A 24,436-nucleotide genomic window follows, 5' to 3' on the forward strand; every position below is an offset into this window, starting at 1 on the left:
GACACCGCACAGGGAACATCAAAGACAGGAAGGGCTCTGGGCCACTGGAGCCCATCGTCTCACTTTACAGTTAGCCTTAAGAGGGGGAGGGACTTGCTTGGCAGTGTCAGAACTGGAAGCCAGGTCTCCTGACCCAAGGCCACCAATGCTCTGCCCAACACCAAATGGAAGTCCAAGAAGCACTGGGAACAGAATGCTAGTGCAGAGCATGGCAGCAGCTCCTCACGTGGAGGGCGCTGGGCTGGTGAGTCCCATGCTTAGAAGCTGCTCTTGCGATGTTAGAATAAATGAGTGAGTGAGTGAGCGGTTCCCCGCAGCAAAGGTCTTCCTTTGGTGTTGGTGAAAATTTTTAAAAAGCTTATGTAACTACTAAGATAATTACAAAGATGATATAGCAACATGGAAAACTATCTGCAATGCACAATTGAGGAAGAAAACAACGATATAGAATTGAGCCTGTGTCATGGTACAACTGTGCAGGTTACGCGGGTGGGGTGGGAGGACTATTAAAAATGGCTCATATTCTTTGGAGAGTCAGCCTCCATATGAAGCCCTTCACATACGTCATCGCACTCAGTCCCACCGTGATGCTACAAGGTAGGACTCCTGGAGAACTTGACCTCAGGTATGTCTGACTCTAGACCTTGAGCTCTCGGTCACTGATTTGAACCTGTGGCAGGAAAGGGAGCATTCTTTTCTTTTCCTTTACTGTTACTTGAGTACTAAAAAAGAAAAATTAAAAATGCTCCAAATGATTATTAACTGCTCTGGAAACCAACACCAAACTCATACTCTGTTTACATTCAGGGACGAAAACAAAATCCAGAAATCCTTTCTTCCTGGTGGCGCTCAGGACATGATGCCCCTCCCAGCTGCTGGAAAACATGCCTGTGGAGCCCAGGAGCTTGGCCTCCCTCTTTCCCAAGCTGCCATTCCTGAGACTAGTCACTGGGGTCTGAACACATGCTGAGCACCCTCCCTAAGCCATCCCCACGGCCCTGCCCTGTCAGTCCTGACACCTCCAGCCTTCTTGGAGTGTCGCTCAGAGCTCCTCCGGCCAGAGCCTCCCACCCCACAGCTGACACACGGGTCCACCAGGGCCCTTCAGCCGCCTGCAACCTGTGACCCGGAAACATCCTCTCCTTGGCCCCCACACGACCCCAGACAACAGCAACCTGACCCACCCGCTCCTCCAGCCCCTCAACTAAACTGACTTTCTAAGAGCTGGGGTCGCGCTTTGTTTGCCCTGTCCTGTCCTCTTCATTTCAGCCAGAAGAAAGAGGCCCAGAGAGCCACATACAGGTTGTGGAAGGCTGAAGGGGACTCCTGACCCAGGGCCACTCCTCCTCATCTATTCTCTGTAAGCGCTAACCAGGCTTCCTGTGAAGCAGCCAGGGTCTAAGTCAGCAGTCACACTGCCTTCAGGGGAAAAGGAATCTTGAGAGCTAAGAGACACCTTTTCATCCCCTCTCACAAGTCAGACAGGCATAGTCTGAGTAAGGGTCCAGCCCAACTACTGAATGGAAGTGAACCTGAACTAAAATGCCTTGGACCCCTCTCCCTGGGCCCCTAGGCCTGTGATGGTATCAGAATGGCCTGTGCTAACACGTGGAATTTAACAGTTAACCAACCACCGCACCAGCAGCACCAGCAACACCAGCAGCCTAGACCCTTGCACCCAAATCTCAGCTCCAAGCAGGCTGGAATTCTGGGCTGACTGCAAGATCTGCCCCACTGAAATGAGAGCTCAGTACTATTGTTTTATGACACAGTTTAATGAGCATCTGAACGGTCCCTACTTTTAGCAGACTGCGTCGGGGCGGAGGCCCCCTGCCCACTCCCAGTGGCTGTCCCCGTCCCACAGCGGGATGGACTTCCTCATGTGCATACACAGCACTTCGTCGATGTAGATGGTGTTCTCTTTGACCTGGATCTCCTCCTGCAGGGCCAGCTGTCTGCGATTCAGCCCTTTCAGCTCCATGTGGGCTTGGGCTACTGTTTCCTTTAATCTAGGAAAAGAGGAAGAACATGAGGGAATCATCACTCCACATGGCTTTTTCAGGGGGAAAAATGTATTTGTGTGTTCAGGGCAAGAAGCCAAACTGATGTGTCTTCCCTGTCTCCTCCTGAAGACAGAGATTTCAGATGGGTGGCCACGGGCAAGATTCACAAGATAGACAACTCCATGAACTGCCAACATTTAAAACTGTGCGTTTTACCTAAACATCTGGATTTGGACTTCTTTAGGAAAAATGTAAACACCGGTATCCACTTCCTGCATGGCGCAATTGGCTGGAGTTAGCATGTAACCCCTTGATGGTCCTCTAGAAAGGAACCCCTCAAACGTCATAGATGCAGAGTACTCATGCCAGGCAGGCTTCACCCACAATGGCATGGCCTAGCCCTGTTTGCAATCCGGTTTAAATGGAGCCCCAGTGGCCCTCCACCTCCCAGCTGTCAGCTTACCTTGCAACGTTGTGGGTGATCTCATGAACCTCCTTGATCAGCCTATACTGGGCCACATCACGACACAGCTCCACATTAGGCCGATGTGTCCTGGTCTCCAGGCGTGTATGAGCCAACTTGGCAGGCCCTTCTTGGTCAAGGATGGCTTTTTCAAGAGCTGTAACATTTTTCTCTTGGGAAGCAATCTCTTCCATGACCTTACAAAAACGATTAGAGTAGGTGAAGCCAGACCGTATACCTCAAAACTCAACAGCAGACACTCTTGGGAGGTCCCTTGGGATCATGTAAGCTATGAAGAGGGGACCTCAGATTTCTACCCAGCCAGGGCCCCAGAATGAATCTGATCTCTCTTCCCTACAGCAGTGATTGCTGGTGGGCAAGGCAACTCCCCCAACCTTAGAACCTCACAGATGGAATGAACACGATTGGCCATTGTTTCCTCATCTCCTTTCCAAATACTGGGAATTCCCTGGAGAATGTCCTTGGCAAAGGCTGCAGGCTCCCCGTTTGCCTTGGTACTAAGCACCATTGTATCAGGAGCAGAAAGCTGCCTGTTTCCTCAGCAATCCACCTGCTAGCCCCGATTCTGCTCCCTAGAAGCCTGAAGAAAGAGTGTGAGCAGTTCAACCAGAGTTTTGTTGGTTTCTTTGAAGGTGCTTTGTGCACAGAAAAGATTGCTTAGAAGTTACTTGGGTTTTTAGATTAATATTTAACTAAAATTTTTATTTCTTCCTTAAGCTTTTTTTTTTAAATCCTTTACATCATGAAAATTTCCAACTATACACAAAAGTAGATAATATTATGAACCTTAGGTACTCATCATCAATTTAAGCAATGATCAATACATGGTCAATCCTGTTTCATCTATAACCCCCCTCTCTCCACCCCTGCCCATCAGCTTATTTTAAAGTAAATCCCAGGTATCAATTCAGTCTCAAATACTTGAGTATATTTCTAAGATATAAGGACTCTTTTATCATCTTTTGACATAACTACAATACCTTTGTCTCTCTCACATACTCACACACACACATGAATGACTCTTTAATATTATCTAATATCTAGTGTTCAAATTTCCAATTGTTCAAATTAGAATACAAATGAGGTCCACATATTGCATTTGGTTTTCTTAAGCCCTTCCTTAACATTTCTTCAGCTTTTCTTATGTTCAGCTCACAGATACCATACCATTTTTAAATTTAGCAAATGTAACAATCACTTTAAATTGATTTTTGGTTAATAGTTGCTCCCACTTAAAGCTTAGGTATAATCCTTTGAATACTTATATAGAGCAAGATTTATACATTTGATAGATAACACACAGCATTTATAAATTTCAAATAAAAGTTTAAAAAATTACTTGAGTTCTCTTATCAAACAAGGCTTTCAGAAGTTCTTAAAAGATCTCATCAATCTAGTAAACTAGTAAAAATGATTAATCTTAAATTCTTAAATATTGCAACTTTGTCTTCAAACTTAAAATTTCAACTAAAATCATAAGGCTAACTTATTTAATTACATATTTTATTATAATTTTTTAAAAACAGTCCAAATTTCCTTAACTTTTACAAATACTTAAAATATCCTAAATGCACAGATTGCTTAAAACAGAACTACTAATACTATGGGTTAAATCAGGAATCAGCAAACCATGACCTATAGGCCAAATCCAGTATGTTTTTGTATAGACTCTTTTTGTATAGGCTGAAATAAGAATTTTTTTTTAATTAATGGACTTTAGTTTTTAGGGCAGTTTAAGATTTACAGCAAAATTGAGCAGAAGTATAGAGTTCCCACATACCCTCTCCCCCAACACAGTTTCCCCTGTTACGAACATCTTCCATTGATGTGGTGCATCCAATGAACCAATATTGTATGCATTATTATTAACTAAAGTTCATAGTTTACATTAGGGTTCAATCTTTGTGTTGTACAGTCTATGGGTTTTGACAAATGTATGACAGGTATCCACTATCATCATATCATACAGAATAGTTTCATTGCCCTAAAGAACCCCTGTCCTCCTCCTTTTCATCCCTCCTCTCCGCCTGCCCCCATCTGAAGCCCTGACAACCAATGACCTTTACACTGTTTCCACAGGTCATGTCGTTGAAGTCATACAGTATGATTCACACAGCATGAATTTCACATGGGCTTCTTTCATTCAGTGATATGCATCTAAGTTTTCTCTATGTCTTTTTGTGGCTTGATGGCTCATTTCTTTTTATCCTGGAATAATATTCCATTGAATAATGGGGCACAGTCTGCTTACCCATTCATCTTCTGAAGGGCATCCTGGTTGTTCCCAAGCTTCAGCAATTATGAATAAAGCTGCTAAACCTTCATACGCAGATTTTCATGTGGACATAAGTTTTCAGCACATTTGGGTAAACACCAAGGACTGAGTTTGCTGAATCACATGCATATGTTTAGTTTTATAAAAAAACTGCCAGCCTGTCTTCCAAAGTGGCTGTACCATTTTGCATTTTCACCAACAATAAATGAGATCTCCTATTGCTCTACATCCTTGTCAGCATTTGGTATTGTCAATGTTTTGGATTTTCTATAGGTGTGTAGTGGCATCTCGTTGTTTTAATTTGCAATCCTTGATGACATAAGATGTTGAGCATCTCTTCATATGCTTAATTACCATCTGTATATCTTCTTTGGTGAGGTGTCTGTTTAGATCTTTTGCTTATTTTTTCATTGGCCTATTTGTTTCCTTATTGTTGAGTTTTAAGAGTTATTTGTATATTTTGGATAACAGTGCTTTATCTGTGGCTTGTTCTTTTTTAAATTTTCTTTTAAAAGAAAGATTTTTACATTTTAAAACACCTGAAAAAATCAAAAGAATAATATTTTATGTCATCTGAAAATTATATAAAATTCAAATTTTAGTGTCTGTAATAAAGTTTTATTGGAACACAGCCATGCTCATTCATTTACATATGGCTGCTTTTAAACTACAATGTCAGGGTTAAGAAGTTGCAACAGACTGTGTGTGTGATACTCTCACTGCTCTTCGCTTCTGTCCAGGGCGCTACACATCCAAGGACACAGTGATAGCCTGACAGCTTCCCGACTGCCACGTGTATCCCCACGCAGTGACATCTTATTTTATTTTTTACCACCAGTACATGCTCATCATGTCAAAACACGAAAAGTGGGCTTCATGTGTTGCACTTTTAAGGCATGGCGAAGTGTGGATTTTGTTAATTAGATAGCAAAGCATTGTGTTTATTAAGCAACGACACTCTAGCTGTGCTGAATGGATATAATATTCGTCATCAGCAGACTGCGTATCATCATGATTGTCTCAACTCACAGGAAAGCAATGATCAGAAATATTGGAAATTTAAAACAGAGTATCTCATCACTGAAGAATTTCTTAACAAAAGTGAAAACGAGGCCACAATCCAAGTAAGGTTCCCAGTGTCTCATCTGTTAGCCAAGCGAGGAAAGCCATTTACCAAGAGTAAGTTAAAACGTGTTTGATTGCGGCAGCTGAGGAAGGGCGTCCAGAGAACATGAATTGCTTAAGATGATTAGTCTTCCCACAAGAATAGCTGCTTGAAGAGTTAAGGACATGGGAACAGCAGCAATGGTCAATTTAAAAACAAGGCACATGATTCTGGATGGTTTTGGTTTGCTCTCCATGAGTTGGCAGGTGTTCTGATGCTGCTCAGTTATTCATTCAAGGAATCAGTGCTGAGTTCGAAGTGATGAAAGAACCCACCTCTATGAATGCTCTCCTGAAATAACTATAGGCAAGGGTATTTTCAAAAAGTTGAGAAAACACTAATTCAATACAACCTAAAGTTATAGCTGATGATGGTGCATATATGTGTGAAGCAGAAAATGGCTTAGTTGAACATATTTACAAAAGTTGTGAAAATGTAAGCTATTTAAAGCCTCTGGTTATCCATTGTATTATTCATCAGAAAGTACTTTGCAGAAAATATTTGAATCCATCATGTGTCACTAAACCGGTATTTTCAACAGTGACCTTCATTAGCCCACATGGATTTGACCATCATTAGTTCTGTGAATTTTTCAATTCAGTGGTTTATCAGTGGCAGAATTTGCCTGTGATTTATTTTTAGCTCAGGACCAACAACAAAATTCTTCTGAACAAGAACCAACACCCCCAACCACTACTATAAAACACTGAATAGCTTTGCAAATTAATTTTTGCTGCAAACTTAATAATAATACATCTTATAAATTCAACCTAAAATCACAAGGCAAGAGAGCACTAGCATGCAAAGCTTACCCTCCAGTAAAGTCATTTCAGCAACTAACGAGGGTTTGAATCACAAGTAATGTCAAGCTGCTTTCTATACTTCCCTTGCTGTCAGAAGTTAAAACAAGAAGCAGGACCTCCATTCCCACGCAGATGGGCAGCAGATATATTTTCCAAGTTCCAGCAGTGTATTTTGGGGGGTGGGAGAGGACCTCAAAGCAAGTGCAAAGGAAGTTCCCATATTTCAAAATCCATTTAACTGCAATTGAAGAGCTTCTCCCTACCCTTCAATAGCAAGTGATTAATCTGAAAGGTAATGACACGCTAAAAGGCCAGTACCGGGAGAAGAATCTAAACAGAATTCTATAACTGCCTTCCAAGCAATGAGTATGTTCAATTAAACTCATGTGCTCACAGATAGTACTTGGCAGTACCTATTTGAATGGAAAGACATTTCAAAGATGAAATATATAAAATCTCATTACAGATCAGTATTCACAGATGAACATTTGCAATAGATTTTGATGGGAATTACTATCATAGAATAACCTTCAGTTAAATTCTGACTTGTCCTGCTCGTTGCATAAGTAAATATCGTCTGACAACCAGACTTGGGTTCCAGGAGGGCAAGGTATGAATGTGGCAGGAGGACAAGGCTTTGGGAGCAGGCCTAGGCTCTAGTGCCAGGCTGCTAGCAGTGCACCCTGCCACCTGGGGTCCCTTCTGCTCTCTACGTCTCACTTCCACCATCAGTAAAATGCAAGAGCTGGGTTACTGTCGCCATGTCACAGGTGAGGCACGAGGCTCAGGGAGCTTGAGGGATTTCTCTGCATGAGTCGCTCAGCTGGGCTGTGACTGGACTGGATCGGGGCCCACATATCTTCGGTCCAAATCCAGCACTTGTTCCACTGGACTCAACTGCTCAGTGTCCCTGAGTTTAGCCTGTGGAAGGGTCATCTATGCTCAGGACCCAGGGGTCATTGTGGGTGAGAGAGGTATAATGGAGCAGGCTCATGTGGGCTCTGATGGTTAAATATTCAGGAACTTTGCCAGACCGTTGTTAAAAGGATAGTTTGAAATAAACTGTGATGAAAGAATTTACACCATGGAAACCTGCAAATTCTACAAATCAGGGACTTTTATTTACTTATTTTTCTAGAGCCAGTTCACCAGCACACCACTGGATCTCCGAGAGGGACAACCAGCCAGCATCTGGAAGTTGCAGCTGGGTTTACAGAACTTGGTTGCCTTCAACTCATGGAACTTCAGTCATAAGTGATGTCTGAAGCCATATAGTCTATTTCCATATTTCACATAAGGAAAAACTAAGGCCCAGAGTGAGGAGAGAGCCTGTTCTTTGCAGCAGTGAGTGACAAAGGAGGCCCAGAGTGGGCCCGAGTCCCACTCTAGTCCCCCAAAACCCAAAGCCTGCTGCTATGATGGAGAGATGTGACTGACCCTTACTCCTACAGGCACAGAAGGCCAGCAGCCTGGCCCAGAGGACATCCCTGCTTCCCATGGTGACACCTTCTCAGTGTGCCCTTCCATGTTCCCTGCAGGGAGCTCACCTTGGCCAAATGAACAGCCAGCTTGTCCCGGGCACCCTTGGTCTCCTCCAGCCCGTTCTTGAATGCCACGTCCACCACATCACATTGCTTGCGCAGGTCGCTGGCTATCTGGGACAGGACTCGGTCCACCAGGGCCTTCAGCGTCAGGGAGTTGTTCCTCTGCTTGTCAGCCTTGTCCACATTTGTGTTGGAGAAGTCCAGCCAGTCTTCCAGACTCACGGAGCTGAAACAGAACCCCTGCACTTGTTCACAGCTCACTGGGGCTAGGAAGGGCGTGGGAGGGGACAAGCTCCTGGAAATCCCCGGAAGCTGACCCCACCCTTACCACCAGAAGCACCTAGAATGTTTCCTCATCTCCAGGAAGAGTAAACAGTGTGAGTCAATGGCAATAGCTGCCACTTTGGGGAAACCTACCTATGCTGTGCCAGACACTAGGCTGGCACTTTACAGACATTACCACATTTAATCGTCATGAAGGCCTAGGGAGCTACCTTTCATTGCCCCCATTTTACAGATGAGGAAAACTCAGGCTCAGAAAGAGGAAGTAACTTGGTCAAGATCAGACAGGTAGAGACAATTTGAGCATTAAAATAAATAATAATAATAATAATAACAGATTACATAAAATACTGAATAAAATAGGAAACCATGAGTCCATACTGATAAAAATAAATTGCTTCTTTGATAGGGAACTGCTTTATAGAACAACACTGATGAACCTCAAAATAATGTTGATTGGAAGAAAACTGACATAAAAAATAGATAGTATATGATGCCGTTTAATAATCATAAAAGCAGACAAAGCTACTGGAAGTCAGGAATGTGGTTACCTTTGGGGAGGCAAGAGGGGCTACTGACCGAGAGCAGATAGGATGGCGGTTTCTCTGGCAGTGGCAATGTTTCATTTCTTGCCCTAGTTGGTGGTCCCATAGGGGCTGTTCACTGTGATTAGCAGCAGCTTCTGAGAGGCCCCCAGTGACCCCCTCCTCCTGGCATTCATACCCTTGTGTGTGAGCCCCTCCCCATGAATAGTGCAATGAACTCATTGAATCATTTCTCACAAATAGAAGTGATAAGATGTCATTCCTGGGATTAGGGTAAAAGGGGACTGTGGCTTTTGTCTTGAGTGCACTCTCTCCCTTGCTTCCTCTTGGATCATTCACTGTGGGGGGTGCCAGCCACCATGTGCTGAGAGAGCTGGTGGGGCAGGGAGGGACGCTCATGTGGCAAGGCCTGCCACAATCACAGGAGTCACCTAGAAGTGGGTCCCCACCCCCAACCAATCAAGACTTCATATAAGACCACAGCCCAGAAGACAGCTTAACCTCATGGGACAGGAGCCAGAGGCACTGACCAAGGAGTGCTTGGGTCCCTGACCCACAGAAACTGAGGTATTTTACATGTTTATTGTTTTAAGCTGCTAAGTTTTTGGGTAATTTGTTACCCAACAAAAGATAACACAATAATTCATTAAACTGTATGTTTATTATTATTTGTATATTTTTCTACATGTATGTTTTACCTCAAAAAGAAAGTTTAAAAATGATAATGAGTTAGGTCTGTGATGAAATGTTAATTGAAAAATGTAAGTCAGATGTTACATAAAAGGTACATAGCATTATCCCATTTTTGTAAACAAAATAAAATTTGCCCTTACCAGGTAGCTCAGTTAGAGTATCACCTTGATACACCAAGGCTGCAGGTTTGATCCCCGGTCAGGGCATATACAAGAATCAGCCAATGAATGCATAAATAAATGGAACAACAAATTAATGCTTCTTTCTCTCTCACACATCAATAAATAATTTTTTAAAAATTGTGTGTGTGAGGTATACATGTCTGTATGACCATACAGATAACAGTGGTTATCTCTGGGGTAACATCATAAAAGGATAGAGGAAAATTATAAACTTGCTCTTTATACATTTTTAGTTCTTTTACTTGTTAAAAACACAAATAGGTAAAAGAAATGTTTAAAAATTTTATATCAGACTTTCTTAAAGTGGGGCCTAACCTGGAGAACAAGGACCCTCTGGCCCTTTTCTTGGGGCAGTCACTGCTCAGCCCCTGGCTCTGCCCTGAGACTGGGCTCCTAGCTCCCAGCCTGCTGTCAGGCTGACATGCTAGACCCTGCATGCCTGGCTGAGGCACGGGGACACGACAGAGCCGGGAGGAAGACGGCATGGCCAGGCCAGCAGTCAGGGCTCACTCACTTTGGTTCAATCCTCACAACGTTCTCAGAATATCTGATGTTTGGCGAGTTGTTGGTGAGAGAGAAGCAGACATCATCAATGGTCAGGGCCACAAACTTGTCTTTCAAATCCTTTTCAAGATTGTACTTTGCAGAGCGGTTCAGCCTGAAACGAGAAGGTAAAGGTTTCTACCTCTGGAATGCCCGGGTGGCGCCTCCAGTTTCTTGGGGGATCCTGGAAAATGCAGCTAAAGCTAGATCTGGTATAGGATGGCAGCACTTCCTGCCCCACCTTCCATCACCCCCACTCCCCCAACATGCCATTAGACATTTGGTGACAAACTAATGTAACCAAGCCTGGACTTCAACATCCTCCCTCCAACGGTTACATTTTCTGATGTCACCACTGTGGCATACTCTATGCAAGAGGTCAGCCCTAGGAAAAAACCAGTTCCAGTGGCATCCAGTTTATAATCAGGGCTGAGATCCAGCCCCATCCCCACCCACCACCAGAGGGGAACTCAGGTATGAGCACATCCAGGCCTCGTCCTGAGTGTTCATTCCCACGCCACCCCAGGGCATGGGAAGTGCCCCCACTCTTTCTGTCCCGTAGAGCCCAGCATTTGCGGGCGCTGTCTTCTCTAGATACGCCCAGTGGAGATGAGGTGGCCCCAAATGGCCGCACCTGATCTGCTCGGTCGTCTCCTCCAGGGTGCGGGCCAGCAGGGCCATCGCCCCCCGGATGATCTCAGCCTCCTTTATTAGCTCCTGCTCCACTTCATCGTGCACCAGGTCAATGCCAACTCGCTTCTCCCTGACCAGAGAAAGGCGGCAGGTCATCCAACATGTGGAGGGGGCAGCTCGGAATTTGCTCATCTGGACATTTCATCCGGACAGCTGGTTTGGGCAGCAGCCCACCTGCCTGGGTGATGTGGTTGGGGAGGGACACCAGTCGGTGTCTTTGAGCCTTGAAAAGAAATCCCAAATGCAATGAAGAAAACCTGATTGATCACTTGGTCACTGGTCTGAAAAATGCCAGATGGACATTTCTCCTTCAATTTGGACATCAGTTCTGAAGCCTTTGCCTTCTTACCTATTTAGTGGAAGCATTTCTTTTGGCTTAGCATTTCAAAGACGTATGTTTCCTTCCTTGACTTCAGTTCCATTTTTTGACAAGGATTAGAATCCAGAAAGATGCTTTAATAATAATAATAATAATAATAATACCAACATTAATTTTCCCCCCGCCACTCGGCACTTACTATGTGACAGGCATTGAGCTGAGCTTTCGATAGGAATGTTCTCAATTCGCCCTTTCAAGTACAGGTGAGGAAACAGATTCAGCTAGGTTAAGCCCAACGTCACAGAACTGGGTATTATCCATGCTTTCAACCACTATCCTATGTTACTCCCAAAGCTGACCAGTCACTGCCTGACGTTTTGTTCCTTTCCACCCTGCAGGATGGCGCTTGGGAGGAAGTCACCGCTCTCCAGCTGTGTGGCCTTAGGAACATTGTATAATTTTATCTGTGCCTTGGTTTTCTCATCTGTGAAATGGGGACAATAATTAGTACATCATTAAGGTTGTGGCAAGGAACTGCTGAGATACAAAAGCAGAAATCACAGTGCTTGACACATAGCAGCACATAATCACCTTAGCGACAGCGACCTTCTAATCACCCTCAGGTGCAGACTTGAGCCGATTGGAATGTTGGCCCCTTTAAGGGAGATTTTACCTTTGCTTCACGAACCCCCTAAATCTAGCTGGGGAGATTGCTGCCTAGTTTCTCCAAATGGTCCTGGCTAAACCCGTTGAAGGCTTCCCAGCAAGAGGCAACAGTGTGGACAGAGCCGTGGTGTTTGGGAAATGGCAGGTAGCTCAGCACGCTAAGCACAGGCATGGCTGGGGAGGAGCTGTGGGCCTGGGGCGGTCGCTGTGGGCCCAATCATGAGGAACCCTGCTTGCGAGGTCAAGAAGTTTGAATTTGATCTGGAAGGTATAAGGGTATGAGCTGCAGTTTTTTTTTTTTTTTTTTTTAAGTTTAAAGCATGGGGTGACCTGCAAATATCTGCATTCAGAAAAGTTCTCTCCAAAGCCAGTGTGGAGGATGCACTGGATCGGAGGCGGCTATGCTGGCAGCAGGAAGGCCTGTTAGGGTGAGCCATCTCGGACTGCAACAGGGAGCAGACCTGGAAGTCACCCTTAGCCCAGAGGATCATCCTACTCACAGGACTCAGAGGAGAGAAATTATAACAACAAGGTATGTTTGCACAGTGCTCTCTGGACGAAGTGCTTCTGTGTGACTCTGTGTACAGGAGCAGACTTTTTGTCCCCTAGTAACTGTAGTATTTGCTCTGCCTGCCCATAATAAGGACTACCATTTCCTAGTTTCTAGTGGTGTGGCCGTGTGACCAAGTGCTGGTCAACAGCATGCAAATAGAAATGGTGAATGCCATTAGTCCTCCTTGCTGGAATGTAGACATAGTGTCTGGAGCTCCAGCCGCCACCTTGAATCAGCAGGTAACCTTGGGAGTAAAAGCCACGTGCAGCGGAGCAATGAGACAGAAAAGGCCCAGAGCCCCGACACTGGCACACCACGCCAACGCTGACCTATCTCCAGGCTCCTCAGATGTGAGAGAGAAAGAAACAATCTTATTTAAGTTCCGTGTTATTTTGCGGTTTTCTGATTACCCACAGCCAAACCTCGTCCTAACTTATATTTAAGTTAGACAAGAGCAGAGTTTAGACATGAACCCAGTCTAGCGTGCCATGCACTGCCCAGTACCACGGGCCTGCAGAGATAATTTCAGGCTCTAAAAGAACACATGCTCGTTTGCCTCATTCCAACCCACCACCCAGTACAGTCAGCTTTCACTACCCAGCATGTCATGTCCCACAGCAGCCAATTCACCGGGGGAAGCGTCCCTCCTACCTGTACTCCAGGCACGTCTGAGTGATGCGCAAGGGCTCCCGCAAGCTCTGCAGGGCTTTCTCCAGCCTGGTCCGATATGCGAGTAGATCTTCAGTCACATGCACAAGCTGCTCAAGTTTGTCATCTAACTCCTTCTTCCAGAACCTGACTTCCTCGAGTCTCTGTTCTGCAGCACACAGAGAAGTGACAGCAACGTTAATCTATTTCCAATGAAGCCACTTTTGGGTTAGAAACTTGAAGACTATTGCAAAACTACCTGAGACATGTTCTTTTCTCCTTAGAGCTTCCCAGGGTGGGAGGGAGGGAAGGCGGGAAGGGAGGAAAATATATCTTCTTACACTCAACATCACATGAATCCAAAGATCATTCTACACTCATTGATTCTGATTCTTCGATGTCCGCAGTTTTAAATAGGTTTTAATTTTATCAAAGATATAAATGTATAGTGCTTGAAAAGTCAAATAGTCTTATTGCAAGTATTAGAATTCTCTGACTGATCCCTGCCCACTCCCAATTTCTGGAAACAACCACTAAACATTTTTAGTATTTCTTCTGCCATTTGCTTACACTGCTATGTATTCATTATCAGTTTGAATATTACCTATTGATTTCCTACGATAAAAGGTGAGAATGGATTTATTTGCTCTTACACAACTTTCACAACACACTCTACTCCATCTGTCTTCCCAATATAGTTGTATCATCATCTTGTTAAGTAATGATTTAATGCTCATTGGTATTACTGTGAATCTGCAAATGTTATACACACCTGAACTATGTACTATACTAAGTTCTTTCCTTCTACAGCTTTTTGTTTTTTGGAAGGGTTAATAACTGTATTTTTGCTTTATTTTCCATATATTACTAATTTTTCTTCAGACTTTCTAACAGAACTACAGCAGTCCCCCTTATCTGCAGTTTTGTTTTCTATGGTTTTAGTTACCTGTAGTCAACTGAGGTCTGAAAATAAGTGGAACATTCCAGAAAAAAAATAATTTATGAGTTTTAAGTTGTGCACCAGTCTGAAATCTCGCACTTCCTCACTCTGTCCCACCTGGGACATAAACCATCCCTTTGTCCACTGTGCCCACTCTGCAAACACTATCCTACAGTTAGTCACTTACTTAGCAGCCATCTTGGTTACAAGTGACTTGTGGTATCAGAGTGCTCATGTTCAAGTCACCCTTATTTTACTTAATAATGGTCTCAATGCACAAGAATAGTAGTGATTCTGGCAATTAGAATATGCCAGAGAAGCTGTAAAGTTCTTCCTTTCTGTTAAAAGGTATGTACGTATGGGGCGGGGGATAGTATATATGAGGGAGGACCGAGAAAAACCAGAATTATCTTCTGGAGGGCAGACCCCTTGCAGTACAGGCTTTCCCCACTAGGTGAGTGTTCTAGAACCCATTTGTATCAGTGTGCCAGTAGGCATTGTTGTGAGAGGCTGCATTCGACTTCAGTGAATTTTTTTTTTTTTGAAGATTCTTTTAACAAATTTGCCCATTTCATGGGTGATTGAGGAGCACACCTACCCACACTGCGCTGTTTAGCAGTTTTTGACCAAAAACAGCATGACCCCCATGCCCCACCCTCCCTATTCACACTATCTCACTTGGAGTAACATTTTTTGTTTACCCAGATGAAAGACATCCTCAAAGGGGAACGTTTTGCTGATGTGGAAGAGGTGAAACAAAAAACGGCAGAAGCACTAAAAGGCATCAAAATTGATGAGTTCCAAAACTGTTCTCAGCAGTGGAAACAATGTCTTGATAGGTGTATTGTATCAAATGGAGAGTACTTTGAAGGTGACTGAAGTTTAAACATGTAAGAATAAGTACACAATTTTTTATAAATAAATTCCATTTGGGGGCTCCCCTCTCGTATAGGGTTGCACACTACTCACAGTTTTAGGCCTCCACTTGGGGTCTAGGAACACATCCCTCACGGGTAAGGGAGGACTACTGTATAAATATCCTCTCACTATATCCAAACCGATCAAGTAACGGATTGATTTTGTTTCTTTGCAGGAGACCTCTCTCCAGGAGATTCTTCAGCTTTATCTTTCAGCCCTTCCTTTGATTTTTAAGAATGTTCTGCTCTCATATTTTTAATTCCTAAGAACACTTTCTTGTTTCCTGGCTATTCTTTTTTTAGACCCCTTTTCTCATTCCATGGATGCCATGTCTTCTCTAAGTTTTGTGAGGATCTTGTAGTATATATATATTTTTTCTTTTGCCCTGTGCATATCTGTGTCTTGAGTTTCTGTGTGTTTGATAGTTTATTTGTTTGCTTTGGTGTCTGTCATGTTATATACAAGCTCTCTTCAAATGTCTGGTGATTTTTATCTGTTTACCTTTAAAAATAAAATGCTAAAATGCTAACTGGAAGCTCTGTTTACAGGGACAGGGTTTGCCAAGCAGAATGCTTTATTGTCCAGAGAAATAAGACAGGGCCCAAGCATTTCATTGGAGAATCACCAAATCTTATTATCTGTAGATCTTTCCTTTCAACCAGTTAGTTTCTCCATGGAGAAATCTTCCAATCCCATCTGAAGGTATAAGCTAGGCACCCAAGGACTAGAAGCCAGGGACTGGTAGAGTTACTGTTCAGTTAGTGGACCTGTATTGAATCCTTTAGCCTTTAGCCTTCTGCTGAGGGAAGGAGAGCCAGGCTGGGGAGGGGGCTCTACAAAGACTTTCAGTGAATCTTGTTTCTAGCTCTCTTCTGAATCTCAGCTTCAGAGGTAATGGGATGCTTCCAATTTCGAGCATTTCAAGGTTTCTGCAGTATAAATCTGTAACATGAATCGGCTAGCTCCTCACTATCCTCTACCTACCCAGGTTTTCTGCAGTTTCTAAGTGTGTTACTGCTTGTCCTTTTGCTTTCTAGTTTCCATAATCTTCATCATTGGTCTAGTGTTGCTCCCCCCACCCCGTCTCATCTTTGATGCATACTTTTCATTAATCCTTGTCTACTACTTTGTTGGAACATAAAAAGGAAAGGAAAAATAATGCACATGTTCCATCCACCACGCAAACTGAAGTCTCCCCACTCACAATTTGTACTGTAATTGACTTCCACCCTCACATTGCATCTTCTGCTACCCTATTGGGCCTGCCATCTCAAAGGTCACTGATAATCTTCAAATCACTGGTTCAAATTCATTTTTGGTCAGCTCTCAGCCCCTTTGACATTTATATGACCATGGTTGTCGATGTGCACACGGATAGTTTCAAGATTGGGCTATTACAAGGAGCACTACTTTGAACACTGCAGCATATATCTTTCGTATGTTAGAATCTGTATTGGGTATATACCTAAAAGTGGAATATCTAGGTCAAAGTGTATGCAGTATGTTCTGCTTCAGTAGACCCTGCCAGAGCTGCCCAAAGCAGTTATACTTCTAGTATTCACAGTATAAATTTTCCAGTTTATGCTTCCTCCAGTAGGATATGTGTCCCAGTTGCTCCACATCCTCTCCAATACTTAGTATTTTTCTTTTCCTTTTGTCCCCTCCTCTCTTTAACAACTCTTCCTCCTCTTCCCCACATTCTTCTTCTTCTTCCTTTTTCATTTTAGCCATTCTGGTGGGTATGTAGTGGTATCTCAACTGTGACTTTAATTTGTATATCCCCGATGACTAATGAAGTTAGAGCACCTCTTCATATGTTCATTGGTTGTTTAGATTTCCTCACTTGTAAGATGTCTGTTAAGGTTCTCCCCATTTTTTTTAGTTGTCTGCCTTTTATTTTTTGAAGATTTTATTTATTTTTAGAGAGAGAGGAAGGGAGAAAGAGAAAGAAAGAAGCATCAATATGTGGTTGCCTCTCACACACCCCTAGCTGGAGACCTGACCCACAATCCAGGCATGTGCCCTGACTGGGAATCGAACCCGCGACCCTTTGGTTTACAGGCTGGCACTCAATCCACTGAGCCACACCAGCCAGGGCTGCCTTTTCATTCTTTATTTTTAGAAGTTCTTTATATGCTCTGGATACAAATCTTTGTATATTACAAATACCTTGTATAGATGTAATGTGAATACTCATACATTCTGTGGGTTGCTTTTTCAGTCTTTTAGTGGAGTCTTCATAAACAAAGCTTTTTCATTTTAATAGTCTAATTTATTATTTTTTCTTTATGATTGGTTATTTTGTGTCTTAAGAATAAGAAATCTTTGCCTTCTTAAAGTCATAAATATGTTCTTCACCAAAAGTTTTATTGTTTTACCTTTCCTGTTTAGATATACACTCTACCTAGATTGATTTTATATATAGATGTGTGTGTGTGTGTGTGTGTGTGTGTGTGTATGAAGTAGGGGTAGGGGTCAGGATATAATTTTTTCCATAATAATATCCAATTGACCAATTTATTGCAAAGACCATCTTTTCCCCACTACATTGCAGTATTGTTTTGTCATAAATCAGATGACTGTATATGTGTGGGTTTGTTTCTGGACTCTATTATGTTCCACTGGTCAATTTTTCTATCCTTGCCTAAATCTCACTGCTTTAATTACTCGAGTTTTATAACGGGTCTTAGAAACTACAGTAAATATCTTCCAGTTTTGGTCTTCAAGAGAACCATGTCCATTCTTGATCTCTGGTATTTCCATATGAATTTTGGAAGCAGTTTGCTGATTTTATTTATTTATTTTTAAGCCTGCTGAGATTTTCACTGGCATTGCATTGAATCTATGCAATTCCTTCAATTTCTTTCAATATTTCACATTTCACAATTTCTTTCACATTTTTCTGTGTAGAACTCTTGCGCATCTTTTGTTAGGTTAATTCCTAAATATCTGATGTTTTATAATGTCATACTAAGTAGTTGATTTTTTTTAAATTAGTTAATGAATCAATGAAGTTAAGTTTGAGACCTTGAAAACTTTGTTCTCATGCCTGACATACAATTATTGTGAAAAATGAATGGTACATCCTCATTTCTAACACCTACCTATTTGTACAATTATTTAGAACAGGACTGCCTATAGGTGGATATGAGGGGTATGGATCAACTCATCAGGAGAAATCTAACATCTAACATTATCGGCCTGAAGCAGCTTTGGTTTACTGGAAGTTGAAAAACTAGCTCCCTTTAGACTAGATTTTATTCATACGTGTTTTTGTTTATCCTGCCCAATGGTATAAATACTTTAAATCAATTGCCAACTATTTCAAAAGCAAGTAAAATTTCAGCTTTCCGTATTTTCTTTTTTAAAAAATCAGACAATTGGGCAACGCCGGGCCCATGATCCTTCTTGGAAAAAAGCTGGGTGAGACTGAGTGGCAGCTGCCTCCGCAGACGGAGCCCTTGCTCTCCAGGCCACGCCACACTCAGCACACCCCATCACCTCGGGGGTCTCGGCCAACCCCTGTGCCACCTGCCCGATCGCTACAGACACCTGAGTTCGTGACCTCTGATTTGTCATTGTTTGGCATTTGGGAAATTTTATATTTATTTTTCTTTTGTTTATTTAAGGACATTGTCCTTTAAATAGTGTTTTTAAGAATAAAACTGGCAAGAGAAAATTACTCTTCCGTTAGGAATCAGCTCAAATGTTTCTGTAGGAAGTCTTTCCCGCTTTCACATCCCTTACCCAGCATCTATCTGGTTCTATTCTGATTATGAATGTGTGTATCTTTCTCCTCCTCAAGCCAGGAGCCCCTAAAAAGTAGAGATGCTGATCATACAATGTGATAGTCCCAGAATTAATCTACAGATGTTCTCAGTGCTCAATAAATGTGTGTCAAATCAATAAATGAATAAATCATACATGATGGATGGCTGAAAAACAGACTTGGTTACCATGTCTCTATCTTGGGGCAGTAAACTTAAACATAGAACCTAGAGAATTTACATTTTTCCCTAATGTTTCAAGATAACACATTGCTACTCCAGAACATGAGATGCAAATGACAGTACAGCTAAACCTGAACGGTTTCATCAAAACATGTTCACGAGCACACCAACCATATTGTCTTACCTAGTTTTTTGTTTACGTCACTTTGAGATTTTCTTGTGGTCTTTTCAATTTCTTCCACAAGCCTCTGGCTTTCTGCTACCAGGCGTTCCGACTGGGACCTTTGGGCCTCTGCTCTGTGGTACTGGTGCTTGTTAGCAATGTGCCACTCCGAGGGCAGGAACTTGGGCGGAGGTTGTAGTAGCTTGGCCATTGGAGGTTTCCCAAGTCCTGGACAAAGGCAAACTTTTTTTAGATTAACTGAAAGTAATTTGTCCCTTTTTACATGTCAATTTTTATTATGTGACATACATACCAAAAAGTGCATAAATGATCACCTGTACACAGAAGGAACACATCTGGGTAGCCAGCACATCTCTTTCCAGTCACTATTCTCCACCCGTACCCTCACAGGGTAACCACTATCCTGACTTATAACACTATAAATTAGTTTTGTTGATTTTGAACTTCATATAAATGGAATCATACAATATGTACTCTTTTGTATCTGACTTCTTTCACTCAACAGTATGTTGGTAAGATTCACCCGTATTGTTCATATAGTTGTAGTTTGTTCATTCTCATTGCTGTGTAGTAGTACATCATCGTACAAATGTACCAAAATTTCTCTCTCCTTTCCCCCGTTTATGGATATTTAGGTTGTTTCCAGCCTGGGGCCTATCTAAGAACGGTATGACAATTCACATACATTTATTTGGGTGAATAGATGCATGCATTTTTATGACTCGATAGAATTGCTGTGTCATAGGATAGTGTTCAATTTTACTAGATACTGACAAATGAATGAACCCAGACATGTTTTCTTTAAAAAATGAACAAATGGGATTATCTTTCAACTGGCAACTAGGTATTGAGCCTCTTTGGCTGATAAAAGAACCTAAAAACTTCCCAGGACGAAGAAAAAGAGAGAACAGGAAGGGAAACACATGAGAAGACAGAAACAGAAAGACTAAAGTTTCCCCGCCTCATCGGCACACAGCTCTGACTGTGAGAAGTGCCTACTTCAGACAGGCTAAAATCTGCCCCACCCGCATCCCTACCCAAAAATCTGAGCGCCTGCCCTTAGGGGTGTCTGGGTCTCTGAAGCCCTTCAAACGTCAGATCTTGACCAGGCTGAGCACCCTGGGCGATTAAACCCCGGCAGACAACATGGAGTCTCCCCATTTTTTCCTAGCCCAGTCCTTCCTACGGCCTCTCCCAAGTTTGTCTGAGCAGGGCAGTCAATTTTAACACAAGACTCCTAGATAAATCTGAGTAGCCTCCAAAGAAATCGAAATTAGACCTAAATTAGGGCTGAACCGAACGGGCACAAGGCTTTGAGCAGGGCTGAGGGCTGCAGTGAAGGGTGGATGGGGTGGATGGTACTTACCTTGGCGCCACAAATAACTACGCCAGTTCGGGATGCAAGTCTCCTAACCTCAACTGGAACTCCCGGCTCTGGCAGAAGAGGAAGGTAAACAGCGCAGTCTCCATGGCACCCGATGACGCGACACTCGGGAAAAGAGGGCAGCGTCCGCCGTGAAGCAGCGTCTCCGGAAGGCTCTGCGCAGGCGCGTGTTCTACAGTCCCCAGCCCAGGGGGTGAGGGATGTGGTAGCACCACATGCTTAGACAAGTCAACTTGTCACAAAGACGCAGGACACCAAGAAGGAAAGGGCGGCCAAAAGCCCAAGGTGCGAGTCAGGAAGCTGACTGGCCATGGGCCGGCCGCGGCCTGGGTTAGCTCGGGCCGCTTAGCTCCCACTGGGTCTCGGACTCAGGTGTACGGTGGAGAAGAGAGGAGATACCAAGACCCGAGGAGCGAGCCTGGCCCCTCGGCAGACGGCTGTCTCCAACCCGGAGACCCGGGGTGTTGGCTGAACCCAGATCTAGGAGTTAGGAGTAGTTTCTCCATCTATAAAATGAGCAGATTGGAGCTCCCAAACTAACAGCACTGTGCTCAGAATATGTTCTTTACGGTTACAACACTGGTAAGGTATCAATGCATATGCGTACACAGTGGGGGAGAATATGGATTGGAAATGCTAACCTGGGTCCTAGTTCACGCAGAACGTGGGTAGTCAAATCTCCCGCGCAGGTGGTAGACCCACCATCCTTACATCAGCCAATCGAAGGCAAGCGTCCCTCCGAAGTTAACCAATCAGAGGAGGCTTTGCCTCTTAAAGCCCGCCTCCTGCGTCTCGCAAGCAGTTAGGTCCTGGAGCGTAACAAAACTTCGTGAATATTAAATACCACGCCTGTCCAATAGCGTAAAGAGGAGTGGGTATTGCATATTCATATTCCCCGCCCCCTCAGTGGAGCAGCTACTTAAATAAGCGGTTAGGGCGGCTCCTATCTGGAGTCCCAAACTTTCAAGTTGGGGTTTAGGACTACGTCCCCGGGTTTCCCACCTTGGGAAGTCGAGCCGCGGGGAACGGGCGCACGTCCCGCCTCGGCAGAAATTTAGCACGGACACCTAAAGAAGGTGGTCCGGCTCCCGCGTGCACGGGGGTGGGGCGGACTTGGTCCATGGTCAGAGCGTGGCCAACGGGCCTGAGGGCAGGTGCCAGCTGCGGGGGCGCCCTCTCGGACTTAAGCGATAGGAGGCGGCGACCTGATGTCGCTAGCCAACCCTAAATGACCTCTGCGATTTCCGGAGCAGACCCTGCCTTGGAGGCCAGACCCGTGGGGTCGCCTCTCAGTGTACAGAAGGGGGAATTTCTTGGAACTGTTGGAAACATGATAGAATTGGCAAAAGTACATGAAAATAGCTATAGGAATTATAGTAATAGGTCACCATTGTATTTTTCTGTCAGTATGTAAATTTAATCTTTCCTTCACGGGGGCGGGGTGGAGACGGATAGAAAAACCCTGGGACCCTCCACCCAAGAGCTAAAGGCTGACAGTTCTCAACTGGTGTTCTGCCCTCTGAAAGCTCTAAACTTGGATGGCGTTGCATCTCTTTCCTGGCATGCTTTAAAAAAAAAGACAAAAATCCTCTTCGGCTATTTATTCTGGAGTTTAAGTGTAATTGAAAGTATGTGAAAATATTTTCAAAAGAAAAAAAACTTTTATTGGAATAAAGCTGTTTTCCAAACTTCAGTAATTCTAGTACCAACTTCTTAATATTTGACATACCCATGCACTAGCTGTAAAATTAGTTTGGTGTTTTTCTTCAAATACACTCATTTTTACATGTAAACATAATTTTTTAAAAGGAGACTTTACATCACGGCCATAAATGGAATACTAGCATCACTTGCATGGTGGAGAGTAACCATAAAATAAAATGAAATAAAACAATATCTAAACAAAATTTAATATTGATTAAAAACAGATAAAAGTATCTAAACTTTTGTTTTTTTAAAAAATCATATCTGAAAGCAAGTTTCTCAGTAAGAACAAGCCTGGGTATTCGGGTTGATTTGTTAGTTTGAGACTATGTACTTGTTTTTACTTTTGGTGTTTATCAGACCAGGAATCTCAACTCCCTAGTAAATGTGTTTAGGATGGTGAAAAGCTGCAATCACTCCTCAGAATTGGTTACTTTCATCCAGCGGGGCGCTAGGAAGGATAATCCTGTGGACCCAGGAAGGAGAGGGGACCCAGATATGGTGAATGCCAGAAGTCTCTAGCACAAAGTCCTCTCCATTACCTGGCCTCACTTCTTGACAGTTTCTCCACTGAATAGAAGGGTTTTAATTAGGAAACCAAGTTAATTTTAAATAGCTACAATGAGTCTAGGTCTTTTTCCACAGTTAGCTTCCTCCTGTGTGAGAGGCGGGACTAGGCAACGCTGAGTGCAGGTGTGGGGAGCAAACACTCCAGGTCTCACCGTGTCCCCTGAGAACTGGAAAATACCAGAGAAAAAAAATAAGCCAGAAGGGTAGATCCAGGAGATTTCATATTTATCAAGTGGAACTTCCAGGGCAGGGTAAATAAGAATAGCAAACAACGATGGAGAGAGAATGTCCTTGAGCTGAAGGCTCAAGTCTTTGGATTGAAACACCCACTTGAAACAATTATCTCACTCACACCCACCTAGTCTGGTGACATTCCTTAATTCAAAGAATAAGGAGGAAAGGAATGAGCACTATCACCTTTTCATCTATAACAGGTTGCTAAAATAATGTCTTCAAAATTCTAAAGAAAATAATTTCAAATCTGAACTTCTATAACCAGTAAAAAATATATATTAAAGCAAAATAAAGATATTTTATTATATCTTTAGTACTCTAAAGGTTGAGCATATACTCTTTTGGGGGGAAAATTACTAGAGCAAAAGTGAAAAACCCAGAAAGAGGAGACATTGACTATAGGAAACAGTGAAACCAAGCCCGCTTGTATGATGTAAAAAAAACCTCAGTATAATAACTGTATAATTGGAACACAATCAGTTCAGAAGAGTTCTTGAAGAAAATCTTTAAGAATTACAGAAACTGTATGATTCATAACCCAGAAGTATAACCACATACTCCTGGTGAGTTGAAATTATATCTCTTCTGATCAATAAAAAGAAAGACAAGTAGAAATTCTGAGAAAATTAAAAAGCTGTACAAGAAAGTTATAATTATGAAGAAACTTAAAATTCGATGTATTTTTTTCTCACAGTAATATATGAAACATAAGAGATGTTTGGTGCCAAGTGTCACCACCCCTTTCGTGAAGGCTTACAGAGCACCCCAGCTGAACTCATTCGCTGAGTTCATTGATTCATTCATTCATTGATTCGTTCAACAAAGACTTGTTCAGCGCTCTCTGAACTCATTCTCTGAATCCACTAACTCATTCTTTTAATTTGTCCAAATATTTATTGAACATCTGCTAAGGTCTGGGACCTGTGCTTGTCACAGAGGATAAAAAATGACAAGAAGACACAGTCCCTGCCTTTTTATGGAAATTATAATATTATAGTTATAATATTATAATCTCTCTTACCCTGACTGAAATGACACCGCCTATCTTGTAAATCAGTTATTTTTACATCTTATCTTCTTCTGGATAGAAGAGTTGAAATCTTATTTATCTTTGCATTAACCTAAAAGTAACCTGCACAAAAATTTTCCATAGT

At 42.9% G+C, this 24,436-nt stretch overlaps 1 protein-coding gene across 1 annotated transcript; it reads right to left on the reverse strand.

Annotated features, from left to right (window-relative positions):
- Positions 1 to 1,756: 1,756 nt before the first annotated feature.
- Positions 1,757 to 20,915, reverse strand: TEKT1 (tektin 1). Its single transcript, XM_090291242.1, has 8 exons — positions 20,757 to 20,915; positions 19,391 to 19,597; positions 13,402 to 13,567; positions 11,154 to 11,282; positions 10,491 to 10,634; positions 8,278 to 8,500; positions 2,467 to 2,663; positions 1,757 to 2,009 (listed from the first exon to the last, which is right to left on the reverse strand). Exons 2-8 carry the CDS (start codon positions 19,578 to 19,580, stop codon positions 1,802 to 1,804), a joined length of 1,257 nt encoding a protein of 418 aa, XP_090147368.1. The 5' UTR covers positions 19,581 to 19,597; positions 20,757 to 20,915; the 3' UTR covers positions 1,757 to 1,801.
- Between the last annotated feature and the right edge of the window lie 3,521 nt (positions 20,916 to 24,436).

This window comes from Furipterus horrens, unplaced genomic scaffold (genome assembly GCF_987537825.1).
Source record: "Furipterus horrens unplaced genomic scaffold, mFurHor1.1.pri manual_scaffold_11, whole genome shotgun sequence".
Lineage (NCBI taxonomy): Eukaryota > Metazoa > Chordata > Mammalia > Chiroptera > Furipteridae > Furipterus > Furipterus horrens.